This window comes from Acanthochromis polyacanthus, chromosome 12, assembly GCF_021347895.1.
Source record: "Acanthochromis polyacanthus isolate Apoly-LR-REF ecotype Palm Island chromosome 12, KAUST_Apoly_ChrSc, whole genome shotgun sequence".
In the NCBI taxonomy this organism is placed as follows: Eukaryota; Metazoa; Chordata; class Actinopteri; family Pomacentridae; genus Acanthochromis; species Acanthochromis polyacanthus.
Window position 1 is genome coordinate 41,273,374 of NC_067124.1, and position 23,925 is coordinate 41,297,298.

The 23,925-nt window shown below is 43.8% G+C and overlaps 1 protein-coding gene and 1 long non-coding RNA gene across 6 annotated transcripts; one reads left to right on the top strand and one right to left on the bottom strand.

The window, feature by feature from the left end:
• The first annotated feature begins 939 nt into the window (after positions 1-939).
• On the top strand, positions 940-22,018 carry LOC110961639 (potassium/sodium hyperpolarization-activated cyclic nucleotide-gated channel 3). Its single transcript, XM_051957210.1, is given in 10 exon segments — positions 940-2,427; positions 2,430-2,913; positions 9,366-9,572; positions 10,537-10,750; positions 10,970-11,131; positions 14,437-14,655; positions 15,700-15,846; positions 15,936-16,176; positions 18,364-18,528; positions 18,857-22,018. Coding segments are annotated over 10 exon segments (4,026 nt in total). The 5' UTR covers positions 940-2,273; the 3' UTR covers positions 20,890-22,018.
• Positions 11,056-11,646, bottom strand: LOC127536540 (uncharacterized). 5 transcript variants are annotated; one of them, XR_007945566.1, is made up of 3 exons: positions 11,525-11,646; positions 11,294-11,408; positions 11,056-11,180 (listed from the first exon to the last, which is right to left on the bottom strand). It is a non-coding gene; the product is annotated as an uncharacterized LOC127536540 (long non-coding RNA). The 5 variants fall into 5 exon arrangements; XR_007945565.1 differs by having other exon boundaries at positions 11,117-11,237; positions 11,351-11,466; XR_007945563.1 differs by having other exon boundaries at positions 11,147-11,265; positions 11,351-11,408.
• Positions 22,019-23,925: the final 1,907 nt, after the last annotated feature.

Genomic DNA, 23,925 nt, shown 5'->3' on the forward strand with positions numbered 1-23,925 from the left:
ACCTGTGTGCTAAGCTAACAATAACAAAGATAGCAGGGAGAGGAAGTCAGTGAAGAGTTGGAGGAAGATCAGGTCTGTGGAGGAATGATCCGGTTTGTGTTTGGGTGAATCTGAGTGTTTGGATCCAGGAAGCTGCTGAGATTCATGGAGGATTCTGACCCAGAACTAGTCCTACCTCCTCTGGCTGCTGGGATGAAGATGGACGTCCTGGATCCTGGTCCAGGTAAGTTTTTTTTTTTTTTTTTTTTAACTGCAGGCTCAGTTTAAGGTGTTTTATACCTCAGATACCTTCAGCAACATCCCAGTACCTCACAGATCCTCTCCCACAGCTCTACAAACTCAACTGAAATGACCTGAAATGATCATTTCTAGAACTGAAATTATTTAACCTTCATGTCGTCCTGCGGGTCATATTGATCCATTTTAAAAAGTGGAAAAAATATATTTTCACAGTGAAACTTCTGATGTCCACATTTTCAACATTTTTGGGAAATTTTTGAACATTTTTTGGTGAAAAAAAAGAAATGACATACATACTTTATGTATATATCTATACGTAAAAATAAAGGCTTTATAATAATAATAATAATAATAATAATACAAATAATGATAAAATGTCTAACAAAATGACTAAAAAAAGAATTAAGTTGCCTGTTGATTGTAAAAAATGAAAAATAAAAACCATGAAAACATAAAAATGTAAATAATGTCCGCATCAGAAATCCCTTTTTACAGTTTGACAGCATGACGTCATCTTTAAATCAACCAATCATGTGTGTTCATGTTGTTTTAGTCACACTTTGGGCTTTTTTCCTCATATTTAGTGAAATCTGTCCACATGTTCCTCTGACGTGTCTCTGGATCGTTTGTTGTTTTTTCTGCTTCTGTCCTTTAAATAAAGTTTGATCATCATCGTCTCTCCATCACGCGCTCCCTCCCTCGCCGCGTGCACCGGTGAGTCGGGAATGGCGTGCGACCTGTACCTGAGGAGACGCCGGGCACGCGGCCTGGGGGGCCGTATGATGAGGATGCGGCTGCCATGGCAACAGGCCGGTGAGATGCGCACGTTTAAAGCTCGTTTATTTATTTAATATTTCCTTTGCATGCGCCGCGCGCCTCCGTGATCGTGCCCGTTCGACCTCTGAGTGTCGGGAAGTGGGATCGGCGGAAGAACCGGAGAAGCATCAGCACCGGAGAAGCGGGGAACCGGAGCACCGGAGACCCTCAACAAGTTGTTTTATTTCCTGAGGAGCGGCTCCGACCGCCGGTGAAGGACGCAGCCGCCGCCGGTGTGTGGACACGGAAAGTGGGCAGAAGTGGGACGAACCGGAGAATGACCGGAGGGTAGATGAGGAACAACCGAGCAGGGAGCGTCGCACCGGGAACACCTGAGCAGGTTGGTTCGGTGTCGGAGCGCCTCCCGGTTCTCGGTGCGTCTCCGTCGTGATGGAGGTTTTCTTCTGACTTCTCTCCGCCGCCGTGACGCGCCGCTTTTCCGTGTGCGTGTCACCGTGAATCAGTGCGCCCCGTTACATTCCGTTTCTGTCCGTTAAAAACCGGATCAAGTGTCCTTCATTCCGTTCCTTCACGCACGATGATTGACGTGGACGCGGACAGAACCGGGTGAGCGAACCGGACGGAGGAGGCACGTACCGGACACCGACGGCCAGCGAGTGTGGAGCTCCGTTATCTACCGTAGACCGGGAATCCGGTGGCAGTGTGACCGGCAAGGGAGAGATGAGAGCGGCAGGGGAGAGCAGAGGGAGGGCCCGGGGCGGAGAGAAGAGATTCAAGGACGAGGACGGAGGAAGGACGGAGGAACATCTGTAGAACATCTGGAGGAAGGACGGAGGAACGTCTGGAGGAACATTTGAGAACATCTGTAGAACATCTGGAGGAACATCTGGAGGAAAGACGGAGGAACATCTGGAGGAACATCTTTAGAACGTCTGAAGGAACATCTGGAGGAACATCTGAGGACAGAGGAACATCTGGAGGAACGTCTGTAAGAACATCTGAGGACAGAGGAACATCTGGAGGAACATCTGTAGAACATCTGGAGGAACGATGGAGGAACATCTGCAGAACATCTGGAGGAACGTCTGTAAGAACATCTGAGGACAGAGGGACATCTGGAGGAACATCTGTAGAACATCTGTAGAACATCTGGGGTCTGAGGATGAACTCTGACTAACGGCTGACGTTCATCTGAGCAGCTTCTCTGAGGGGGAGTCACAGCAACCGTCTCCCCTCTCTCCTCCCTCCAGCCAGTGATGGACGGGGTGGCTGGAGGCCCTGGAGGCCCCGGTGGAGGGGACAGCCTGCCCCGGAGGAACGGGGACTCCAAACGGCGCAGTAAGGGCAGCCTGCCGTCTCCGGGCTACCGTCTGTCCCAGGCGTCCCTGGAGGGGGAGCGGGGCTCCTTCGGGGGGACAGCGGGTCCTCGGGGGGCCGCGGCCGTCGTCTCTCCATTTTGAGCTCCTCTACCCGGGACGGCCTCCCGTTCCGCTCGGCCGGGACCCCGCCCACCCCGCTGCAGCCCTCCTCTGGCCCCGCCCACCTTCCGCCCCGCTCCGTGGGCTTCGCCCGGGCCGCCCTGGCCTCCACCTCGTCAGCCGGAACCGGGGTGGTGGTGGTGGCCGCCGGGCCGGAGACCACCACCACCACGGCGGCCGGGACCCCGGAGCCGGGGGGGCTGTCCGGGCTGGGCGGCTTCGGGATGGGTCTGGACGGGGAGGACTTCAGCACCTCCAACCAGAGCACCTTCATCCAGAGGCAGTTCGGGGCCATGCTGCAGCCCGGGGTCAACAAGTTCAGTCTGCGCATGTTCGGATCCCACAAGGCCGTGGCCCTGGAGCAGGAGAGGCTCAAATCAGCCGGGTCCTGGATCATCCACCCCTACAGCGACTTCAGGTAGGAGAAACACACCTGAGGAAGAACTAAAAGAAAAAACAAGAAAGAAAATCAGATAATTAGGAGACAAAATGAACACAAAGAGACAAACTGTTCCCAGGAGACAGAAAACACCGTCAACAAGTTAGAAAAAAGATGGAAATAAAACACAAAACGACAAAAATCTGACATAAAACAAGAAACTAAATGACAAAAATGTAAAAACAAAACAATAGAAAAGCGACTGAAAATAACAGACGAGACAAAACGACCACAAAAAGACAAAACGACCACAAAGAGACAAAACTGTCACAAAGAGACAAAACGACCACAAAAAGACAAAACTGTCACAAAGAGACAAAACGACCACAAAGAGACAAAACGACCACAAAAAGACAAAACTGTCACAAAGAGACAAAACGACCACAAAAAGACAAAACGACCACAAAAAGACAAAACGACCACAAAGAGACAAAACGACCACAAAAAGACAAAACGACCACAAAAAGACAAAACGACCACAAAGAGACAAAACGACCACAAAGAGACAAAACGACCACAAAAAGACAAAACGACCACAAAGAGACAAAACGACCACAAAGAGACAAAACGACCACAAAAAGACAAAACTGTCACAAAGAGACAAAACGACCACAAAAAGACAAAACGACCACAAAGAGACAAAACTGTCACAAAGAGACAAAACGACCACAAAAGACAAAACGACCACAAAAAGACAAAACTGTCACAAAGAGACAAAACGACCACAAAAAGACAAAACGACCACAAAAAGACAAAACGACCACAAAAAGACAAAACTGTCACAAAGAGACAAAACGACCACAAAAAGACAAAACGACCACAAAGAGACAAAACTGTCACAAAGAGACAAAACGACCACAAAAAGACAAAACGACCACAAAAAGACAAAACGACCACAAAGAGACAAAACGACCACAAAGAGACAAAACGACCACAAAAAGACAAAACGACCACAAAAAGACAAAACTGTCACAAAGAGACAAAACGACCACAAAGAGACAAAACGACCACAAAAAGACAAAACGACCACAAAAAGACAAAACTGTCACAAAGAGACAAAACGACCACAAAAAGACAAAACGACCACAAAAAGACAAAACGACCACAAAAAGACAAAACTGTCACAAAGAGACAAAACGACCACAAAAAGACAAAACGACCACAAAGAGACAAAACTGTCACAAAGAGACAAAACGACCACAAAAAGACAAAACGACCACAAAAAGACAAAACGACCACAAAGAGACAAAACGACCACAAAGAGACAAAACGACCACAAAAAGACAAAACGACCACAAAAAGACAAAACTGTCACAAAGAGACACAAAACGACCACAAAAAGACAAAACGACCACAAAGAGACAAAACGACCACAAAGAGACAAAACGACCACAAAAAGACAAAACGACCACAAAAAGACAAAACGACCACAAAAAGACAAAACGACCACAAAAAGACAAAACGACCACAAAAAGACAAAACGACCACAAAGAGACAAAACGACCACAAAAAGACAAAACGACCACAAAGAGACAAAACGACCACAAAGAGACAAAACGACCACAAAGAGACAAAACGACCACAAAAAGACAAAACGACCACAAAAAGACAAAACTGTCACAAAGAGACACAAAACGAGAAAAACGAGACGCAGGAAAACCTGCAGCCAAAAATAAGACATTAAAAAAAACATTAAACAAGAAAACCGAGACAGTGAATGAGAAAAATTCTAAACAAAAGAAAGGAGACAAAACAACACACACAAGACAATCACCACAAAAATAACAGAAAGATAAAACCTGTCCTCAGATCTGCTTAGATCCATCCAGGAGAAACTTCTACTGATGATGAGCAGAGCAGAGAGGAAACATGGAGACATTCACGTTGAAAGAGACCCAACATTTGTCCAAAAAAATAACAAAAGTGTCCCAAAATATCAAAAAAAGTCTAAAATACAAAAAATGGTCCCAAGCGGTGGGAAAAGGTGTTTAAAATGATTGAAAAAATGAGCTAAAACTTGCTCCAAATGACATAAACGTATCTGAAAGGATTGTAAGAATGAAAGCAAAGCTACTGGAAGAATAAATGAAGCAGCGTGGAGCATAAACATCGACTGATGACGGGTCTGGAGAGCAAACATGGAGGTGATTTTAATGAAATATCAGTTTTAAGCTCAGATTTGGTTCATTTTCCTGAAGGAACCAAATGTCACACATGATGCATTCAAGAACCAGCTGACAGTAGAAAATATGACCACTTTTCTGGTGGTAAATGATGTCATTTTGGTGACTCTTTAAAGGAAAACAGGCCTTTAAAAGTCACAAAGTTGAGTTAAACATTTTGTAGAAATTGTAAAAATAGAAACAGTTAAAGAGGACACAGCATTTGTTCACTCATTTTAGACCATTTTTAAATCTTTTTTGACAATTTTTAGGTAATTTCAGACAATTATTAACTCATTTTGACCTATTTTTAGCTCATTTTTTACAATTTGAAACCATTTTGGACAAACAATGAAAAATCAAGTCACAAATAGGCATGGGACACAAAATGAGACAAAAGAGACAGAAAACATCCAAAATGAGACACAAAACAGCACAAGTGAGACAAAAAACAAACACAAATGGGACTCAGTGTGACCACAAAGACATAAACCTGCCCAAGATACACAAAAACGACCAAAACTAAACACAAAATGTCAACAAGAAGTCACAAAAATGACACAAGAAAAATGAGGAAGGCCAGAGACAAGACGACAGAAAGAGACGAAACTGTCCTAAAGAGACGAGAAACGACAAAAAACAGAAAGCAAACTGACACAGAGAGACACTAAACAACGAAAATGAAGACAAAAGTGATGTAAACGAGACACGAAACGACAAAAACAAGACTCAACGTAACAGGAACAAAACAACAAAAGCCAGAAACCAAACGGTCACACAGAAACTAAACGACATGTGGACGTCACAGAAGAAAATGAAGACACAACGTGATGTAAACCAGATATAAAACAACAAAACAAGACACAAAAATGAGACACAAAGCGACAAAAATGAGACACAAAACGACAAAAATGAGACACAAAGCGACAAAAATGAGACACAAAACGACAAAAATGAGACACAAAGCGACAAAAATGAGACACAAAACGACAAAAATGAGACACAAAGCGAAACACAAAATCAAAAAAAACCAAGACAGAAAAACAGAAAGAAACCAACAGAGAAATGTTTTCCTGAAAATGGACCTCTAGTTTTTCTGTCTCCATGTCGGTAGAACAGAAACCATGAATGAAACCATAAAACCTGGTTTATTCCAGTGTTTCGTCTCTGAGCAGCTCTGATGGACGCAGAGAATAAAAGCAGACATGGAGGAGGTGAACCGGACACAGCGCCTCCTGCTGGTCACCGTTCTGCTGCTGGAACCCGGTTCAGATGTTTCCTGGAGAACCTAAATGTTCCAGAATCATTCCAGGATCACCTGTAGATTCCTGAAGATCTGAGCCCACCTGTAGCTGCTCCCATTAATGATTAACGCTGAACGCTGGTTTCAATTATTCACGCTGAGTTTCTGTTCTGCATAATTCAGTTTCCAGTTAAATAGAGAAGAGATGAAGGATCCATCAGCAGCACAGGAGGCGGAAAATACGGGATAAAAACTGGAAAACCACAAAAACCATAAACACGAGACAGAAAGCGACAAAAAGAAGACACGAAATGACAAAACAGGACATCAAAGATTGTTCATGTTTGTAATTTTTCCACTTTTAACAGTCAAATTAATATTTAGGTAATATTTGTGATTGAAAAAATAATAAATAAAAGTACAAATTTTCAGCTTTTTACAACACATAAATATTCTTCAAATGTCAGTAAAGTCATATCTTCTATTAAATATTTTATTCACAGAGTAAATAATTTTCACATTTGAAATCCTGAATGATTTTAAAAATATATTTAAAAGCAAATCTCTGTAAAATATTGACATTTTAAACACGATATGAAAATAGAATTTAGATAATTTAATTTAAACAACTCCAACAGCAAAAATCTGTACAATAAGAGTAAATAGTTTAAAAAAGATTCCAGGTTCAGCTGGTCAAAGATTTTTAGTGTTTTTCTAATCAGTGATTCTGCTGATGAGCTTCATTAAGAACAGATGGACCAATCAGAAAACAGGGTGAGGAGAAAGTTCAGACTGCAGAGCGACCAGTTAAATCCCAGCTGCAGTGATCAGATGCTGCTGATGTTGACGCCGTCCTTGTTATCCTCGCTTGTCCGTTTGTCTGGCAGCTCCTTAGGAAGTCACATCTGCGACCCGGGAGCCAATCAGAGCTCTGGAGAGAAGCGGTGTTGGTCTGAGCCAATCAGAGCTCTGGAGAGAAGCGGTGTTTGGTCTGAGCCAATCAGAACTCTGGAGAGAAGCGGTGTTTGGTCTGAGCCAATCAGAACTCTGGAGAGAAGCGGTGTTTGGTCTGAGCCAATCAGAACTCTGGAGAGAAGCGGTGTTTGGTCTGAGCCAATCAGAACTCTGGAGAGAAGCGGTGTTGGTCTGAGCCAATCAGAGCTCTGGAGAGAAGCGGTGTTGGTCTGAGCCAATCAGAGCTCTGGAGAGAAGCGGTGTTGGTCTGAGCCAATCAGAGCTCTGGAGAGAAGCGGTGTTGGTCTGAGCCAATCAGAGCTCTGGAGAGAAGCGGTGTTGGTCTGAGCCAATCAGAGCTCTGGAGAGAAGCGGTGTTGGTCTGAGCCAATCAGAGCTCTGGAGAGAAGCGGTGTTGGTCTGAGCCAATCAGAACTCTGGAGAGAAGCGGTGTTGGTCTGAGCCAATCAGAGCTCTGGAGAGAAGCGGTGTTGGTCTGAGCCAATCAGAGCTCTGGAGAGAAGCGGTGTTGGTCTGAGCCAATCAGAACTCTGGAGAGAAGCGGTGTTGGTCTGAGCAGGTAGCAGCAGGTGGGTCAGAATACTGAGGAGCTCTGATTGCATTTCCATTTCCTCAGTAAAGGATGGCTTCATTTCAGCTCCTCTGGTCAGTGCAGGAACCATTCCCCTTCCAGAATAAAAGCCCAAAACGGGTCTTTTATTCTGGAGGAGAAAACTAAACAAAAAACTGCTGTATAAAAAAATAAAATAATGATTATAAATGTTGAAATTTAAACAGAAACAAGCTGTAGAAAATAAAACAATGACTAAAAAAATGATAAAATTATAATAAGTGGTATAAAATGATGATCATAAAATGAAAAAAATAACAAAATAATGATTAAAAATGTTAAGTTAAGATAAAACTAACTACTGTATAAATCTGGCAATGAGGACACAGGAAAGAATTCATTAAAAACAACCAAAATGAGACACAAAACAAAAAAAACTACAAAAATGAGACGCAAACGACAAAAACAGGCGAGAGAATGACAAAACCACGACACAAAATGACGAGACAGAAAATGACAAAAACGAAACACAAAATGAAAAGAACCAGACAGAAAACGACAGATAAGACACGAAACAACAAAAACGAGATATAAAATGACAAAAAAAGACAAAATGAGACCATGAACAGAGGACTGTTGCTTTAATGGTTCCAGCTGATGAATTAGTCGTTTATGAGATGATTGTTTTATAGAAAGCTGCTTCTCTCCTCTGTTTGAGGATTAAATCTGATTTTCTGACCTCTGCTGCTCCCTGATGGGATCCATGGATTCATTCTCTGAGTCTCTGAGCTGTAAATAATCAGAAAATAATAAAAAATAATGTGAACGTTGATCTGCAGTCAGGCTGAACCAGTGGAGGTGTGATGAAGGTTTTTCTCTGTAAATAATCCGAGCTGGTCGAGTGTTTCTGCAGAGAGATGAGTCATGGAAGCTCTAAATCAGAATAAATCCAGTCTGAGGAGCGTCACTGAGTCACTGAAGTCCTTTAAAGACACCGTAAAACGTCTTTATTACAGAAAGAAAACAGTCAGGATGTTTAGAACAGTCCTTCCAGAGATGGAAGGGGTTTTACATCCCATAATAATCCACATATTAAACCCAAAAACATCAGTAGTGTGTAAATGTTCTTGTCCTGAGACCAAACCTGTAACAAAAAGGAGAAAAGAATATTTGAAATGTTTTAAAAGATACCAATTAAGTCTGAAGTTCCCCTAAAATGACATTTTTCTTTTGTCCACCTCATATTCCTCCATGTTCCTCCATATTCCTCCATGTTCCTCCATGTTCCTCCATGTTCCTCCATGTTCCTGCATGTTCCTCCATGTTCCTCCATGTTCCTCCATGTTCCTGCATGTTCCTCCATGTTCCTCCATATTCCTCCATGTTCCTCCATGTTCCTCCATGTTCCTCCATGTTCCTCCATGTCATGTTCCTCCATGTCATGTTCCTCCTTATTCCTCCATGCTCCATCTACGTCCCTCCATGTTCTTCTATGTTTCAGGTTCTACTGGGACCTGCTGATGTTGCTGCTGATGATGGGGAACCTCATCGTCCTGCCGGTGGGCATCACGTTCTTCAGGGACGAGAACACTCCATCCTGGATCATCTTCAATGTGGTCTCTGACACGCTCTTCATGGTGGACCTGGTTCTGAACTTCAGGACAGGCATCATGAAGGAGGACAGCACCGAGATCCTGCTGGACCCCCGGTAGGTGGTCCGGTCCGGTACTGCAGTTTTATAGTAGTAGGAGTAAAAATACTGCAGTTTTATAGTAGTAGGAGTAAAAATACTGCAGTTTTATAGTAGTAGGAGTAAAAATACTGCAGTTTTATAGTAATAGTACATATTCAGGTTAAAATACTGCAACTCCTAAGTGATAATGTGAGAACGTTTAGCTGAAACTCTGCACAAGTTGGGTGATTCGATGAAACAATGACCCTAAACAGGAAAAACTGAAGCCATCTTTGGAGTGGCCCATGGATGGACAGGTGGATTGATAGCATTAAGGAGGGCGTTGTATCGAACTGTTGTGGTGAATTTACCGTCCATCTACGTTCCAACCCTCACCTATAATAATTTTTTGTGTTGAAATGTAAAAATATGGAGAATTTAAAACATTTTATTGAATCTGGACCACTTTAGACCAGGTCCAGATAAAAAACCTCTATACTTGGATTAAATCTGGAATACATTGTTGTACAAAGGCTAAAGTCTCTTCAGAAACATCATTTTTGATACGAGAACCCTATTTTCTTCGTTAGAATGTAATAACATAAGGATTTTAGTGTGTTTTTTGCGTCTGGACCACTTTAGACCAGATCCAGATCAAAGATGGCTCAGATCTGTAGAGGTCTGTTCTGGCAGCAGGTGGTTCTAACGTTGTGGGTGATCGGAGAACACAACAATGTCTTCAGTGAGTCTTTGAGATTTGAAGTAAAGGTTAAAAACTAGTTTTTAATGTAAAATGATGTCAGATGTTGTGTTTTAAAGGAAATGAAAGAGGCTCTCTGATGGAGCCCTGAGGGACGCCACGTTGAACAGTTGCCAGGAGGAACCTTTAGGTCTTTACTGGGGTTCTAAGGAAAGAACCTGATGCCATGAATCTAAATCTACTCTTCTGAATGTTTCTGAGGCTGAATGTTTAATCTGACGGCTCCTCCGTGTTCCTCAGGGCAATCAGACAGAAGTACCTGAAGACCTGGTTCCTGGTGGACTTCGTGTCGTCCATCCCGGTGGACTACATCTTCCTCATGGTGGACAGTCTGGACTCGGAGGTCTACAGGACGGCCAGAGCGCTGAGGATCGTCCGCTTCACCAAAATCCTGAGTCTGCTGCGACTGCTCCGGCTGTCCAGACTCATCAGATACATCCACCAATGGGAGGAGGTGAGCTGCAGACAGGAAACAGGAAGCAGGAAACAGGAAACAGGAAGTTGAATTAAATAAAAGACGTTTATTAATGCTTTAGATCGCATCCTGCCGTCTGAATCCATCAGTTACGGTCCAGAGTCTACATACATGACCAGACAGTTTCATGATCTTTAGGACACGTTTTAAAGAATATTTTGGAATAAAAAGCTTCCACGGTCCCTCCATCTGCTCCAGATCTTCCACATGACCTACGACCTGGCCAGTGCTATGGTCCGGATCGTGAACCTGATCGGGATGATGCTGCTGCTCTGCCACTGGGACGGATGTCTCCAGTTCCTGGTCCCCATGCTGCAGGACTTCCCCTCCGACTGCTGGGTCTCCAAGAACCTCATGGTGGTGAGTATCTATCCAAGAACCTCATGGTGGTGAGTCTCTATCCAAGAACCTCATGGTGGTGGGTCTCTATCCAAGAACCTCATGGTGGTGAGTCTCATCCAAGAACCTCATGGTGGTGAGTCTCATCCAAGAACCTCATGGTGGTGAGTCTCATCCAAGAACCTCATGGTGGTGAGTCTCTATCCAAGAACCTCGTGGTGGTGAGTCTCATCCAAGAACCTCATGGTGGTGAGTCTCTATCTAAGAACCTCATGGTGGTGGGTCTCTATCTAAGAACCTCATGGTGGTGAGTCTCTATCTAAGAACCTCATGGTGGTGAGTCTCTATCTAAGAACCTCATGGTGGTGAGTCTCTATCTAAGAACCTCATGGTGGTGAGTCTCTATCCAAGAACCTCGTGGTGGTGAGTCTCTATCTAAGAACCTCATGGTGGTGAGTCTCTATCTAAGAACCTCATGGTGGTGAGTCTCATCCAAGAACCTCATGGTGGTGGGTCTCTATCTAAGAAAGTGCCGTATCCGTAGCCTGTGGGCTACGGATACGGCACTTTCCATTTGCCAGACAGATACGGACCCGTACACGAGTCTGGCGAGTCAAGAAGCTACTAACCACTGCAAACTGTTGAAAGGTAAGCAAAGGTTAAGGTTAGGGTTAGTGTTAGGTTTAGGGTCCGTACCTGTAGTACCGATGCTACGGGTCCGTACCTCTAGCGTCTACCGGGAGTCACGTGACCAGATCTCGCGTATCTGATTGGCAAATGGAAAGTGCCGTATCCGTAGTCCACAGGCTACGGGTATGGGTCCGTATCTCTAGCAACAACCTTATCCCAAACATTTAAAACATATATTTAGCACAGATTTCAGTCCTTTTGAGTCCTTTTGTGAAGCTTTTTGACACATTTTTCCTTAGTTTAGAGATATTTTGAGTCATTTTGGGTGAAAAAAATCAGGTTTTTCATTCATTTCAAAGTTTTCCTGCTGGGTTTGGGTCTTTTAGGACAAATCAGAATAATTTAGGACAGATTTCAGGACATTTTTGATGAATTTTGAGTTGTTTTGTGAAGCCCTTACTCATTTTTATTATTTTGGGACAGATTTTGAGTCATTTTAGAAGAAAATGTTTGATTCTCTCAACATTTTTTAACTTATGTTGGACTTTTCATTCCTTGTTTTGGACAAATTTCAAGTTATTTTGAAGAAGATATGAGAAATTTAGAACAAGTTACAGTAATTTAGGACAGATTTTGAGTTGTTTTGTGAAGTCTTTACTCACTTTGGACACATTTTTTACTTATTTTGGAACTGATTTTAAGTAATTTTGGATGGACTTCCAGTGATTTTGGACACATTTTGTAAAAAACTGATGATATTTTGGACATTTCTTGCCTTGCTTTGGACATAATTAGAGTAATTTACAGACATTTTCAGTCATTTTGGGGGGGGAAACGGATTTCAGGACCTTTTGGACACATTTTAAGTGATTTCGGACACTTTTTCAGCATTTTTTTACAAACATGGATTATTTTTGGATAGATTTCAAATCACATTGGACAAATTTTGAGTTGTTTTGTGAAGTCTTCACTCAGTTTAGACACATTTTGAGTGATTTCTTTAAAAACATGGGTAATTTAAGACAGATTTCAAGTCATCTTGGACATATTTTGAGTCATTTCGGGTAATTTTGGACAAGTTTCAAGCCATTTGGTACATTTTCTGAGCCATTTTGACAAAATTTACTTAATTTTGGAGATGTTTCCAGTTATTTTGGACTGTTTTGAGTCATTTTGGACAAATTTCAAATAATTTGGGCCAATTTTGAGTCATTTTGTAAAGAAATGTGAATTTATTTGTGCATTAATAAAGTGAATTGTCTGGAATAAAGAAATAAACTAATTTAAAGGTTCCCAGAGATCAGGTGGAGGTGTGAAGGGACGGATGCAGCCGTGATGGAGAGCTGAGTCATGGCTCTGGCCGGTTGCCGTGGCGATGGTTGCTAAGCAGGCGGATGCTGGGATTTTCCCCCCAGAGGACGCAGCAGCATCCAGACAACATGAGACAGGAGGAGGGTTTAATCAGCAGCCTGGAGCATTTAAAATCATAAAATAAACATTTTAGTTTCAGACAAAACCGTCCAGAAAGCAAAAAACACGTTAATGATGGGGAAATAATCTGTCTACTGCCATTAAATCTCAGTTTTTAACCATTAGTTCATTAATTCATTAGTTTGTCTTTAGAATGCCGTCAGATAAAAATGATCATAATAAACTGTCTAATTTCTGTGATTTCAGCTCCTTTAATGTGAATATTTTCTGTAAACTGAAGATGTTTGGACTAAGGCAGACATTTATCATATTAGATTTTAAAGAAATTAATTTTTTTCTTAATTATCTGAGATTTTAAAACAGAAAACCAACAGATTAGAGGCTCAGAATAAAACCACTGCTTATTAAAAATGTAAATAGTATTTTGAATCGGTGTCTGTGGCCATTAATTTAAATTTAAAAAAGAGAATAATTTGGGACTAATTAGAGGGATTTAGAGACAATGAGTCATTTTGGAAGAAAATATCTGGTATTCTTCACATTTTTAACCCATTTTGGACTTTACTTTCCTTATTTTGAACAAATTCCAATCACACTGGACATATTTTGAGTCTTTTTAAAAAATGTGAGTAATTTAGGACAGATTTCAAATTTTCAGTTGTTTTGTGAAGTCTTGAGTCAGTCTGGACACATTTCTCATTTATTTTGTCTGAATGAATCATTTTTGACACATTTTGAGTCATTTTGGAAGACGATGTCTGGTTTTCTGGACGTTTTTAGCTCATTTTGGACTTTTCTGTCCTTGTTTTAGACAAATTTCAAGTCACCTTGGACAAATTTTGAGTCATTTTGTAAAGTCTTGAGTCACTTTGGACCCATTTTCAACTTATTTTAGGACAGATTTTGAGTCCTTTTGGACGAATTTCCAGTGATTTTGGAAGAAAAAGTTGGTATTTTAGACTTTTACAGACACTTTGAGTCATTTTGGAAGAAAATGTCTGGTTTTCTGGACATTTTTAACTCATTTTGGACAAACTTCAAGTCATTTAAGATTAATTTTGATCTGTTTTTTGAAGTCTTGAGTAAGTTTGGATACATTTTTAATGAGTTGGAGTGATTTCGGATGGATTTGAAGTCTTTTTGTATGAATTTCAAGTATTGTTTTTGACACATCTGGAGTCATTTTGTATAAGTGACTATAATCTGAGTGTCTTACAGCACTCTGGTTGATTCTAAAGTCTATTTTTTGTTGTTTTGTGCCTCAGAACGACACCTGGGGCGTCCAGTACTCGTACGCTCTGTTCAAAGCCATGAGCCACATGCTGTGCATCGGCTATGGGGCTCAGGCTCCAGAGGGGATGACCGACGTCTGGCTCACCATGCTCAGCATGATCGTAGGCGCCACCTGCTACGCCATGTTCATCGGCCACGCCACCGCCCTCATCCAGTCGCTGGACTCGTCCCGCAGGCAGTACCAGGAGAAGGTTTGGTTTATTACAGGAAACACCAGCAGTCATTTACAGGAAATGGGATCAATTCAGTGATTCCAGCTCCTGAAATGTGAATATTTTCTGGTTTCTTTCCTCAATGACAGTAAACTGAACATCTTTGGGCTAAACCAGACATCAGAGGAAACTCTGATCCACATTTTTCACCATTTAAAGACACAATCAAGACCGCAGACGACAGAGCGTTCTTTATACGTTCCTGTAATGCAGTATTTTAAACAAAGGTGGAACGTTCAAGCTGCATTGTTCTGGGGATGTTTTAGAGGAACACATTATTGAACGTTCTACAGTGAAGATACAAAGGAAAAACATTCTCAATGCGACACTTTGAAAACGTTCTCAAGACGTTACCGAGACCTTAGAAGATGCTTTTCAGACAGATCGTTTTATGACGTTCCTCTCATGTGAGATATTAAAGGTGGAACATTTAATGTTCTTGTTGAGGGAGACATTGTAGAACATTCTGAGATATTTCTACAATAACAAAAGAAGAACGTTCTCCAAATGTCAGGATGTTATAGAGACAAGACGTTCTTCTACTGCGATATATGAATGAAGGTGGAATGTTCTTGTTCTTCAATGTTCCCAGGACGTTTTGGGAGTGTTGTTGAAGGAATACCTTAAAGAATGTTCTTCTTTAAAGATGTTTCCACAACAACATAAGAAGGATGTTCTCAAAATGTCAGGATGTTATTGAGGCCTCTGATGACAGAACGTTCTACTGCAATATATTGGCAAAGGTGGAACATTCTGCCTGCGATGTTCTGAGAATATTTTAGGGATGTTGATAAGGAACAGTTCGTAGAATCTAGAAAACATCCCCACAGTGTTCATCGATAAGGAAGAACGGTTCTCTGTTTAACAAGTTTTAACTTCCTTAATGTTATCACCAAACATTTCTAGAACATCTTTAGTTCCTCTACCTTTAAGAGGAACATTATGGGAATGTTTTTGGAATCAGAAAGTTCTAGCTGTGTATTAAAGGAACCGCTAACATATTCTGTTCATGTGTTCTCACAGTACAAGCAGGTGGAACAATACATGTCGTTCCACAAGCTTCCTGCGGACGTCCGGCAGAAGATCCACGAGTACTACGAGCATCGCTTCCAGGGCAAGATGTTCGACGAGGACAACATCCTGGGGGAACTCAGCGAGCCGCTCAAAGAGGTAACGCCTCCGCAGACACCTTCACGCTAGTACAACCCAGACGTTCTGTCCTGCCGTGGAACCAAACCCCCGTCCTGCTGTTCCTCCAGGAGATCGTGAGCTTCAACTGCCGCTGCCTGGTGGCCAACATGCCGCTGTTCGCCAACGCAGATCCCAACTTCGTCACCGCCGTCCTCACCAAGCTGCGCTTCGAGGTGTTCCAACCGTTCGACTTCATCATCCGGGAAGGAACCGTTGGACGGAAGATGTACTTCATCCAGCACGGACGGGTCAGCGTTCTGACCCGAGGGAACAAGGAGACCAAGCTCAGCGATGGGTCCTACTTTGGAGGTGAGACCGTTTCAGGAACAACAACAGAAGTTTGGTTCCTTCTGCTCCAACATCTGAGTTACTCTAGACCAGGGGTCGGCAAGTAGATGTGACTTCGGGCCAAAATGTTTGTAAACAATCGAACAGGGGGCCAACCTGCGGGGGGGTTGCGCTCCGATTCCGCGAACGGGGGGTGGGGGTGGGGCAGGGGGTGAGGTACCGTGAGCAGCGGACCTTCAACAGCTGATCGCTGCTGCTTGGGACACGTCTCAATTCTGATCACAGATGTATTAAAAATGACTCCCGGGACACACATGTTTTGCACACACTGTTGCTCAGTGAAATCTGGCTACAACCGTGTCCGACCAGTAGCACAAACCCGGAAATGCCCGGCAGCAGCCGACCACGCGAGTTTCGTGTTGCGGTTACGGACTGGCTTGGCTCCGTGCCAAATCAACTTTTCAAAATCATCTGGCGGGCCAGATATTATTCCTGACGGGCCAGTTTTGGCCCGCGGGCCGCCAGTTGCCGACCACTGATCTAGACTTTCATCTCATGAAATCTGGATTTGTATAAAGATGTTTGTGAAATTTTAGCTTCAAATATCAAAGATTTTCTGAGCTAAAATCTGAGAAACATGTCCCTGTTGTCCCGATTTAAAGAGGTTTATTCTCTGTTTGAACAACAACATGTGAGGAACTCTTAAAGATAAAAACCTGGAAGTTCCTCTCTGATTTCTCATTGTGTCATTGATCCAGAATCTGGAGTATTGGACAGTAGATCAATAATCTCTGATTACGGAGGAGATGAAATATGAAAAAAACAGGTTTCATGTCATTTTAGATGGTTCGTGGTAGGTTCCTGGGTAGTTCCTAGATGATTTCTTGAGTATTCATTCAAAGTTCTTGAAATGTTCTGGACTGACTGACCTTCAGTTCTTACAGTAAAGATGGACAACTGTGAGTCCTTGTGGACGAGTTCTGAGTCATTTAAGGTCCATTTTGTTCCATTTTATTCACTAATTTAGTGACATTTTGGTCACTTTTCAGTAATTATGAAAGGCTTTATAATAATAATTTTATACTTAATATTAGATTATTTGAGTCATTGATAAATTTTTTTATGGTTGTATTTATACAGTGCTTTACATGATACGTCACATTCACACACTGATGGTGGAAGCTGCCATGCAAGGTGCTAACCACGACCCATCAGGAGCAGTTAGGGGTTAGGGGTCTTACTCAGGGACACCTCGATATGAGCACAACGGGCCGAGGATCGAACCGGCAACCTTCCAGTTACAAGACGGCCACTCTACCCACTGAGCCATGCCGCCCCATCCCTCCTCTCCTCCTCCCTGCTCCACCCCTCCTCTCTCTAATTCATTTTGGATCCTTTTGGTCTAATTTTGGACACTTGTTTCATCACTACAGACCATTTTTATCCAATTTTGGACGATTTAACAGATTGTGGAGAAATTTTGAGTAGTTTTGTAAATTTCACACACATCTTTATAAATATCCAGATGTTTTTTCATTTCATTTATTCTTTTCCATGGTAATGCATGAAAAATCAACAAATGGATACAATTTATAAAGCACAGAATACACACATCCCATGTACAAGAACAGGAGTAGGATGAAGAATAAGTCTTTTTAACTCCTACCCCAGTCTTTTTTCCAAACTCAAACAGAAAAACAACCACAACAAAAAACATCAGATAGCCACAATCAATCTACAGATCAATTACATCATTGTTATTGCTCCTTTGCATAAATGTTAAATATTTTTTCTTTAAACTTACATTTAAACTGCAAAATGTTTGAACATTGTTTCACGTCTTTTTCCAAGGAATTCCATTTTTCCACACCCGTGACAGATACACACATTCCTTTAAGAGTCGTTCTTGCAGAATTATATTTAAAATCAAGATTTCTTCTACTTGTTTCACTATTCAAAATAAAAAGTGTTTGCAAACCACAAGGTAGCAGGCCTCTTTTTGCTTTATGCATGACTATTAATGTTTGTAAAACAATTAAATCCTTCAATTTTAATAGTCCTGACTTCAGAAACAGTTTTGTTGTATGCTCTTTTGTTCGATCAGAGCTGGTGCAGCAGAGCTAGTTCTCTAAATGTGATGACTTTCGTTGCTCCTGTGAGGTTCCTTCTTCTCTCCATGTTCTCCTGTTCTTCTGGTTCCATCACCAGAGATCTGTCTGTTGACTCGTGGACGGAGAACCGCCAGCGTCCGAGCCGACACCTACTGCCGTCTGTACTCTCTGAGCGTGGACAGTTTCAACGAGGTTCTGGAGGAACATCCTATGATGAGGCGGGCCTTCGAGACCGTGGCCGTGGACCGACTGGACCGGATCGGTAACTCTGTTCTGGATTTCTGGGTTCTGCATTGTTCTGTCCGAGAACTGTCAAAGAACAAACACTTGTTATCCATCCAGTTACAGATAAATTATTATTTGCTGCTTGACAGAAAAAAACTTAAACATTTTGCACAACTAAATCTGCCAGAGAATTCTGTTAGAACTTTACTTACTCTAATTTGGGACTCTAGTTTTGAATGTACAGAGTTCATCAGATTTCTAGATGACCTGGATGATGAGAATCTACAGACATGTTTGGTCTTTTGTGGTTCCTATTTCTGGGATTTGTGTTTTTGCTGATGTTGGGTCTTTGTCGCCCTCTGCAGGCAGGAAGAACTCCATGTTGCTGCGTAAGTCGTCTCAGGGCGGCTCTCTGGGCGGCAGCATGGGTCGAGGAGGTCGTGGTGGAGCTGCTGGCGGCCTGGCGGCTGGAGGTCTGGGTTCCTGTGACAGCATGCTGGTGCAGCAGATTGTCAAACACGACAGCATGCCGGCCATGCAGGACGCCATTGCTGCCGCGGCGGCCGGACGGAGCGGCATGATGGGCGGCAGCGGCACCGTGTCCCCCCGACCTCGACCTGTCATCTGGGCGCCGCTGGTCCACGCCCCCCTGCAGACCGCCGCCGCCACCAGCAATGTGGCCATCGCCCTGATGCACCAGCAGCAGCAGCAGCAGCAGCAGCTGCAGCAGCTGCAGCAGCAGCACGCTCTGGGCGGGGCCTTCTTCCTGCCCTCCCCCCTCATCTCCCCCTCGCCCTCCTCCTCCTTCCCTCTGTCGCCCCCCAGAGCTCCGGTCCTGCAGCCCCTCCGACCCTCCGTCAGCTCCCTCATCGGGATGATGGCCATGGGGGGGATGGGAGGTCTGTCTCCAAGGGCCTTCCCCGTCTCCCCCTCCACGCTGGGCCCCCCTGCTGGAGTGACATCACCTCCTGTTGCTAAGACTCCGCCCACGCCGGCGTCTTCTGTCCCCACGTCTGTCCAGCAGGGCAGGACTCTGCATTACGGCCTCCGTCTGCCGGCCGATCACCCCTCAGTGATCTCTGGACCTCTAGGAACCCCGACAGGACCGGCCCCTCCCATCCACAAAGCCCCTCCCCCTAATCTCCCGGCCGGCGGCCCGTCGGATGTAAACACGACTCAGCAGGGCGCCAAGGAGGCTCTGCTGCGTCACGGAGGCAGCAGCTCTCAGGGCCTGCCGGCGCTGGGCCGACTGACCCAGGAGGCCCGGCTGCTGTCGGCGTCGCAGCCCACCCTGCCTCACCGCTCCTGGGCCGCCGTGCAGCCTCTCCCCCCCCTCCACCGGAAGGCGTCTGGAGGGAACCTGCTGGCGGCTCCGTTCCTGGCGGGGCAGCTTTCCAGGGGGGGCAGCGCCGGGATCCTGACCTCCAACCTGCAGCTGGTCGCCAGTGTCCCGTTCAACCCGCCTCCTGCTGCCTCTCCTCCCAAACAGACCCCTCTCTCCTCCGCTACTCCTTCCCCTTCCTCCCCCACCCCCATCCTCACCCAGAGTCCTCGACCCAAACCCTCCCCCATGCCTCCCTCCTCTCCTCCTCCCTGCTCCACCCCTCCTCTCTCGCTCTCGTCCACTCCTCGACCCAAACCCACTCCTTCTCCTCGTTCCTCGTCTCCGTCTCCGTCCTCCACGCCGCCTCCGTCTTCTGTCTCCACCCCCGTCCCCCTATCTCAACCTTACGGGACCAAGACCTCCCTCACCTCCTCGTCTCCCCCTTCGTCCTTGCTCTCCTCCTCCCCTCCTCACCCCCAGAGCCCCCGAACCAAAGCCTCCATCACCCCTCCATCTGCCTCCCCTCTGTCCGGCCCCAGCCCCACTCTGACCCCCATCCCTTCTCCCACTCCCACCCAAACCACCCGCACAAGAACTTCCACGCCCTCCCAGACTCCCACTCAGACCCTCACCCCGGTCACTCCCACCCTCACCCCTTCTCCTTTCCCGTCTCCCATCCCGGTGACATCCATCCCTAAGAGTCCGACCCCCTGTCTCCAGCCGCCCAGAGGCTCCACCTCCGGCCCCAAACTGCCGCTCCACCCCTCCAGCTCCGTCACCCCGACTAAAGTAACGTTCTCGGTGCATCCGGTGAAACAAACCTCCCCCGTCCTCACCCCGAGTCGCTCCATCAAACCCAACCAGAGCTCCACTAACCCCTCCACCGGCCCCGCCTCCACGGGAGTCCAGTCCTCCAAACTCAACCCCCCGTCAGTCCAAACCTCTCAGGCATCCAGCGCCGCCTCCTCCCAACCTCCCGCCACCTCCACCTCCCCTAAAGGCGGGAAAAAGGACCCTCAGCTCGCCAGAAAAGACTCGGAGGGACTCAGGCACAAACTTCCCGCCAACATGTGAGGAAAAGAAGGATTGTGTGACTGTGGGGCGGAGCTTCATTCCCTCTAGGATGTGATCGTCTTAGAACATCGGGTGTTCATGTGACTCCTGTCCATCCATGAGACAGACTTTCTGAGTCTTAAAAAGAACAAACATCCAAACGTGTTTGTACATTTCTGTGTTAGTGATCGCTTGAGCTAGCGGGCCGAGCTACGAAGCCGGGTTAGCTTGTTAGCGTTTTAGCGAGGTTCTGAAGGCCTGAAGTCACAGTTTACAGAGTCACGAAGGGGGATCTCTTTTAACCCAGATAGACCTCCATAAAACAGTAGAATTTTTAACATAATAAATTAGTTCTGTGTTGAAACAACTTGTTGACTGAACCGGGGAACTGGAAACAAGGAAAGAAACAAGAAACAGGCGATCTTCTTCTGCTAAAGTGCACACGGTTGGTCTGTTTGGTGCAGAGAAAGAGTTGGATGACGACTTAAACACTCAGAGAACCTCATTTAACAGACAAAACCTGGAACCTCCTCTGTGATTTCTGTCGTCTCTGACTTCGGGTTTAGTTTTTGTCGAGTTTCGTACACGGAGGAACGTCATCTGTGCTTCGTAGTTCGGCCTTCGGGGGAGCTGACGTGGAAATGTGCTGCAGATCCACTAAAACAAGAAAAACAGCAATACTGGTGATGATGAATAAGTTTCCAGCTCAGACTCCCTCCTGCCTCCGTCTCCTCATCAGAATCCTGCTAACTAACCTCTGTAACGGTTTAGAAACTCGCTGTGAGAAGAATCTAGGAGCCGTAGACGTCCCAGCTGTGTGGTGTTTTAGTTTTAAACTGGTTTCTTTGGTGTGCTGCTTCCGTTTCCTCCCCGTCCGTCTGTAAATACTCTGCTCTCTTTCATCGTCCGGCCGCCTTTCATCCGGCTCAGTTCTCCTCCTGTGGTCCATCTCCGTGTTTGATGTTCTCTGTGGGTAGCAACCAGGCAGATCTGTCTTAAACCCTGATACCATGTTGCCTAGACGATATATTAAGGACCAAATGTTTTATTTTTGATTTATCGCAGCTTTAGTTTAGCTGGAGATGAATCCTGAGTGTGACGATGATGATGATGAAGGTGTAGATCTGGAATAAAGTGGATTTAGATTTCATCTTCTGGGTTGTCGAGGCGTTTTTCTCTGAGTGTGTTTTGACATAAATGTAGCTGATGGTCCTAAATTTAAATTTATGGTGAGTATTTATTTGATCAATGGGTTTATTTTGGCAGGAAATGACATAAAAGCAGTTAAAATTCATCATTAAAACCTTTAATTTCATATTGTGTCTGTTGTTTGTTGTTTCTATCAAGAATCAACCTGTTGGTCAAATATAAATTCACTCTAAACCATAAAATAGACTCGACAATAATTCTGAGGAAACTGTTTATCAGACGAACCACATTTTGATTTACAGTGAATTTTTATTAGACCACCAGGTTTCTTGTGACTGGAAATGACATTAAAAAAATGACAAAAATGTTGAATAAATGCATAAAAACTGTTAAAATTCATCATTAATACCTTAAATTTAATGTTTTATCTCTTATTTATGTAATTTCTACGCAGAAGAATTGATTGGTTAAATAAAAATTCACTATAAATCCAAAAATAGATTTTGGGGCAAACTGTATATCAGAAAAAACAGATTTTCATTTATAGTGAATTTTTGTCTGACCAGCAGGTTTATGGAAATGATAAAACCCAGTAAGACATTAAATTAATTTAGTTTTTCTGCATTTATTTGACATTTTTGTCACTTTTTATGTCATTTCCCATCAGAATAAACCCGCTAGTCAAATAAAAGATCATTTAAAATCCATATTTGACGTGAAAATAAATATTTTCACGTCAAATATTCATTTGATGTGAAATGAATATAACTAATTTAGATTCATAGTGAATTTTTATTCAATCAGAAGGTTTATTCTGACAGGAAATGTCATAAAAAGTGACAAATGTCAAATCAATGCATAAAAGTAGTTAAAATTCATTATTAACATCTTTAGTGATTTGCTGAGTTTTATCTCTTATTTATGTCATTTCCAGTCAAAAGAAACCTGTTTGTCAAATTAAAGTCATTATAAATCTGAATGTTTGTCTGATAAACGGTTCACCTCAAACAAAATTCACACCAAATTTAGATTTTTAATGAACTTTTATTTGATCAACAGGTTTATTGTGGAAATGACAAAAACGAGAGATAAACATGTAAAAACAAACATAAAAATAGTTAAAATTCATCATTAACACCTTCAACATTTCACTGGGTTTTATCATTTCTAACCACTAGAAACCTGCTGGTGAAATAAAAAATCACTCAATCTAAACCAGTTCCTTCTTAAATGTAGTTTAACTCCAAAGTTTTCATTTCCACACCAAATTTAGATGTTAAAGGATTTTTTGTTGGACCTGGAGGCTGCAGGGACAGAATCAGTTCCTGTTTGTTCCACTAGATGGCGCTGGTTCTCTAAGAATGGATTCAACCTTTATTTATTGAGCAGCAGAAGGGGCTGCTCAGTGCACTAGTGGTTAGCATTTTCGCCCTGCAGCAAGAAGATCCCCGGTTCAAATCCCGGCCTGGGATCTTTCTGCATGGAGTTTGCATGTTCTCCCTGTGCATGCGTGGGTTTTCTCCGGGTACTCCGGCTTCCTCCCACAGTCCAAAAACATGCTGAGGTTAATTGGTTACTCTAAATTGTCCGTAGGTGTGAATGTGAGTGTGATTGTGTGTCTGTATATGTAGCCCTGTGACAGACTGGTGACCTGTCCAGGGTGTCCCCTGCCTTCACCAGAGTCAGCTGAGATAGACTCCAGCACCCCCCATGACCCTAGTGAGGATGGATGGATGGATGGATGGATGGATGGATGATCAGCAGAGGGGACATATTCAGAGTTACAGGCTTAGTGTTATCCTTATATATAAGGTTATCATTTACAGACTTACAGCAGCAGATAGAAGAACGTGAAGAAAAGAGCAGCAACAGATACTTCCTCCTACGAGAAAATATTAATATGTACTG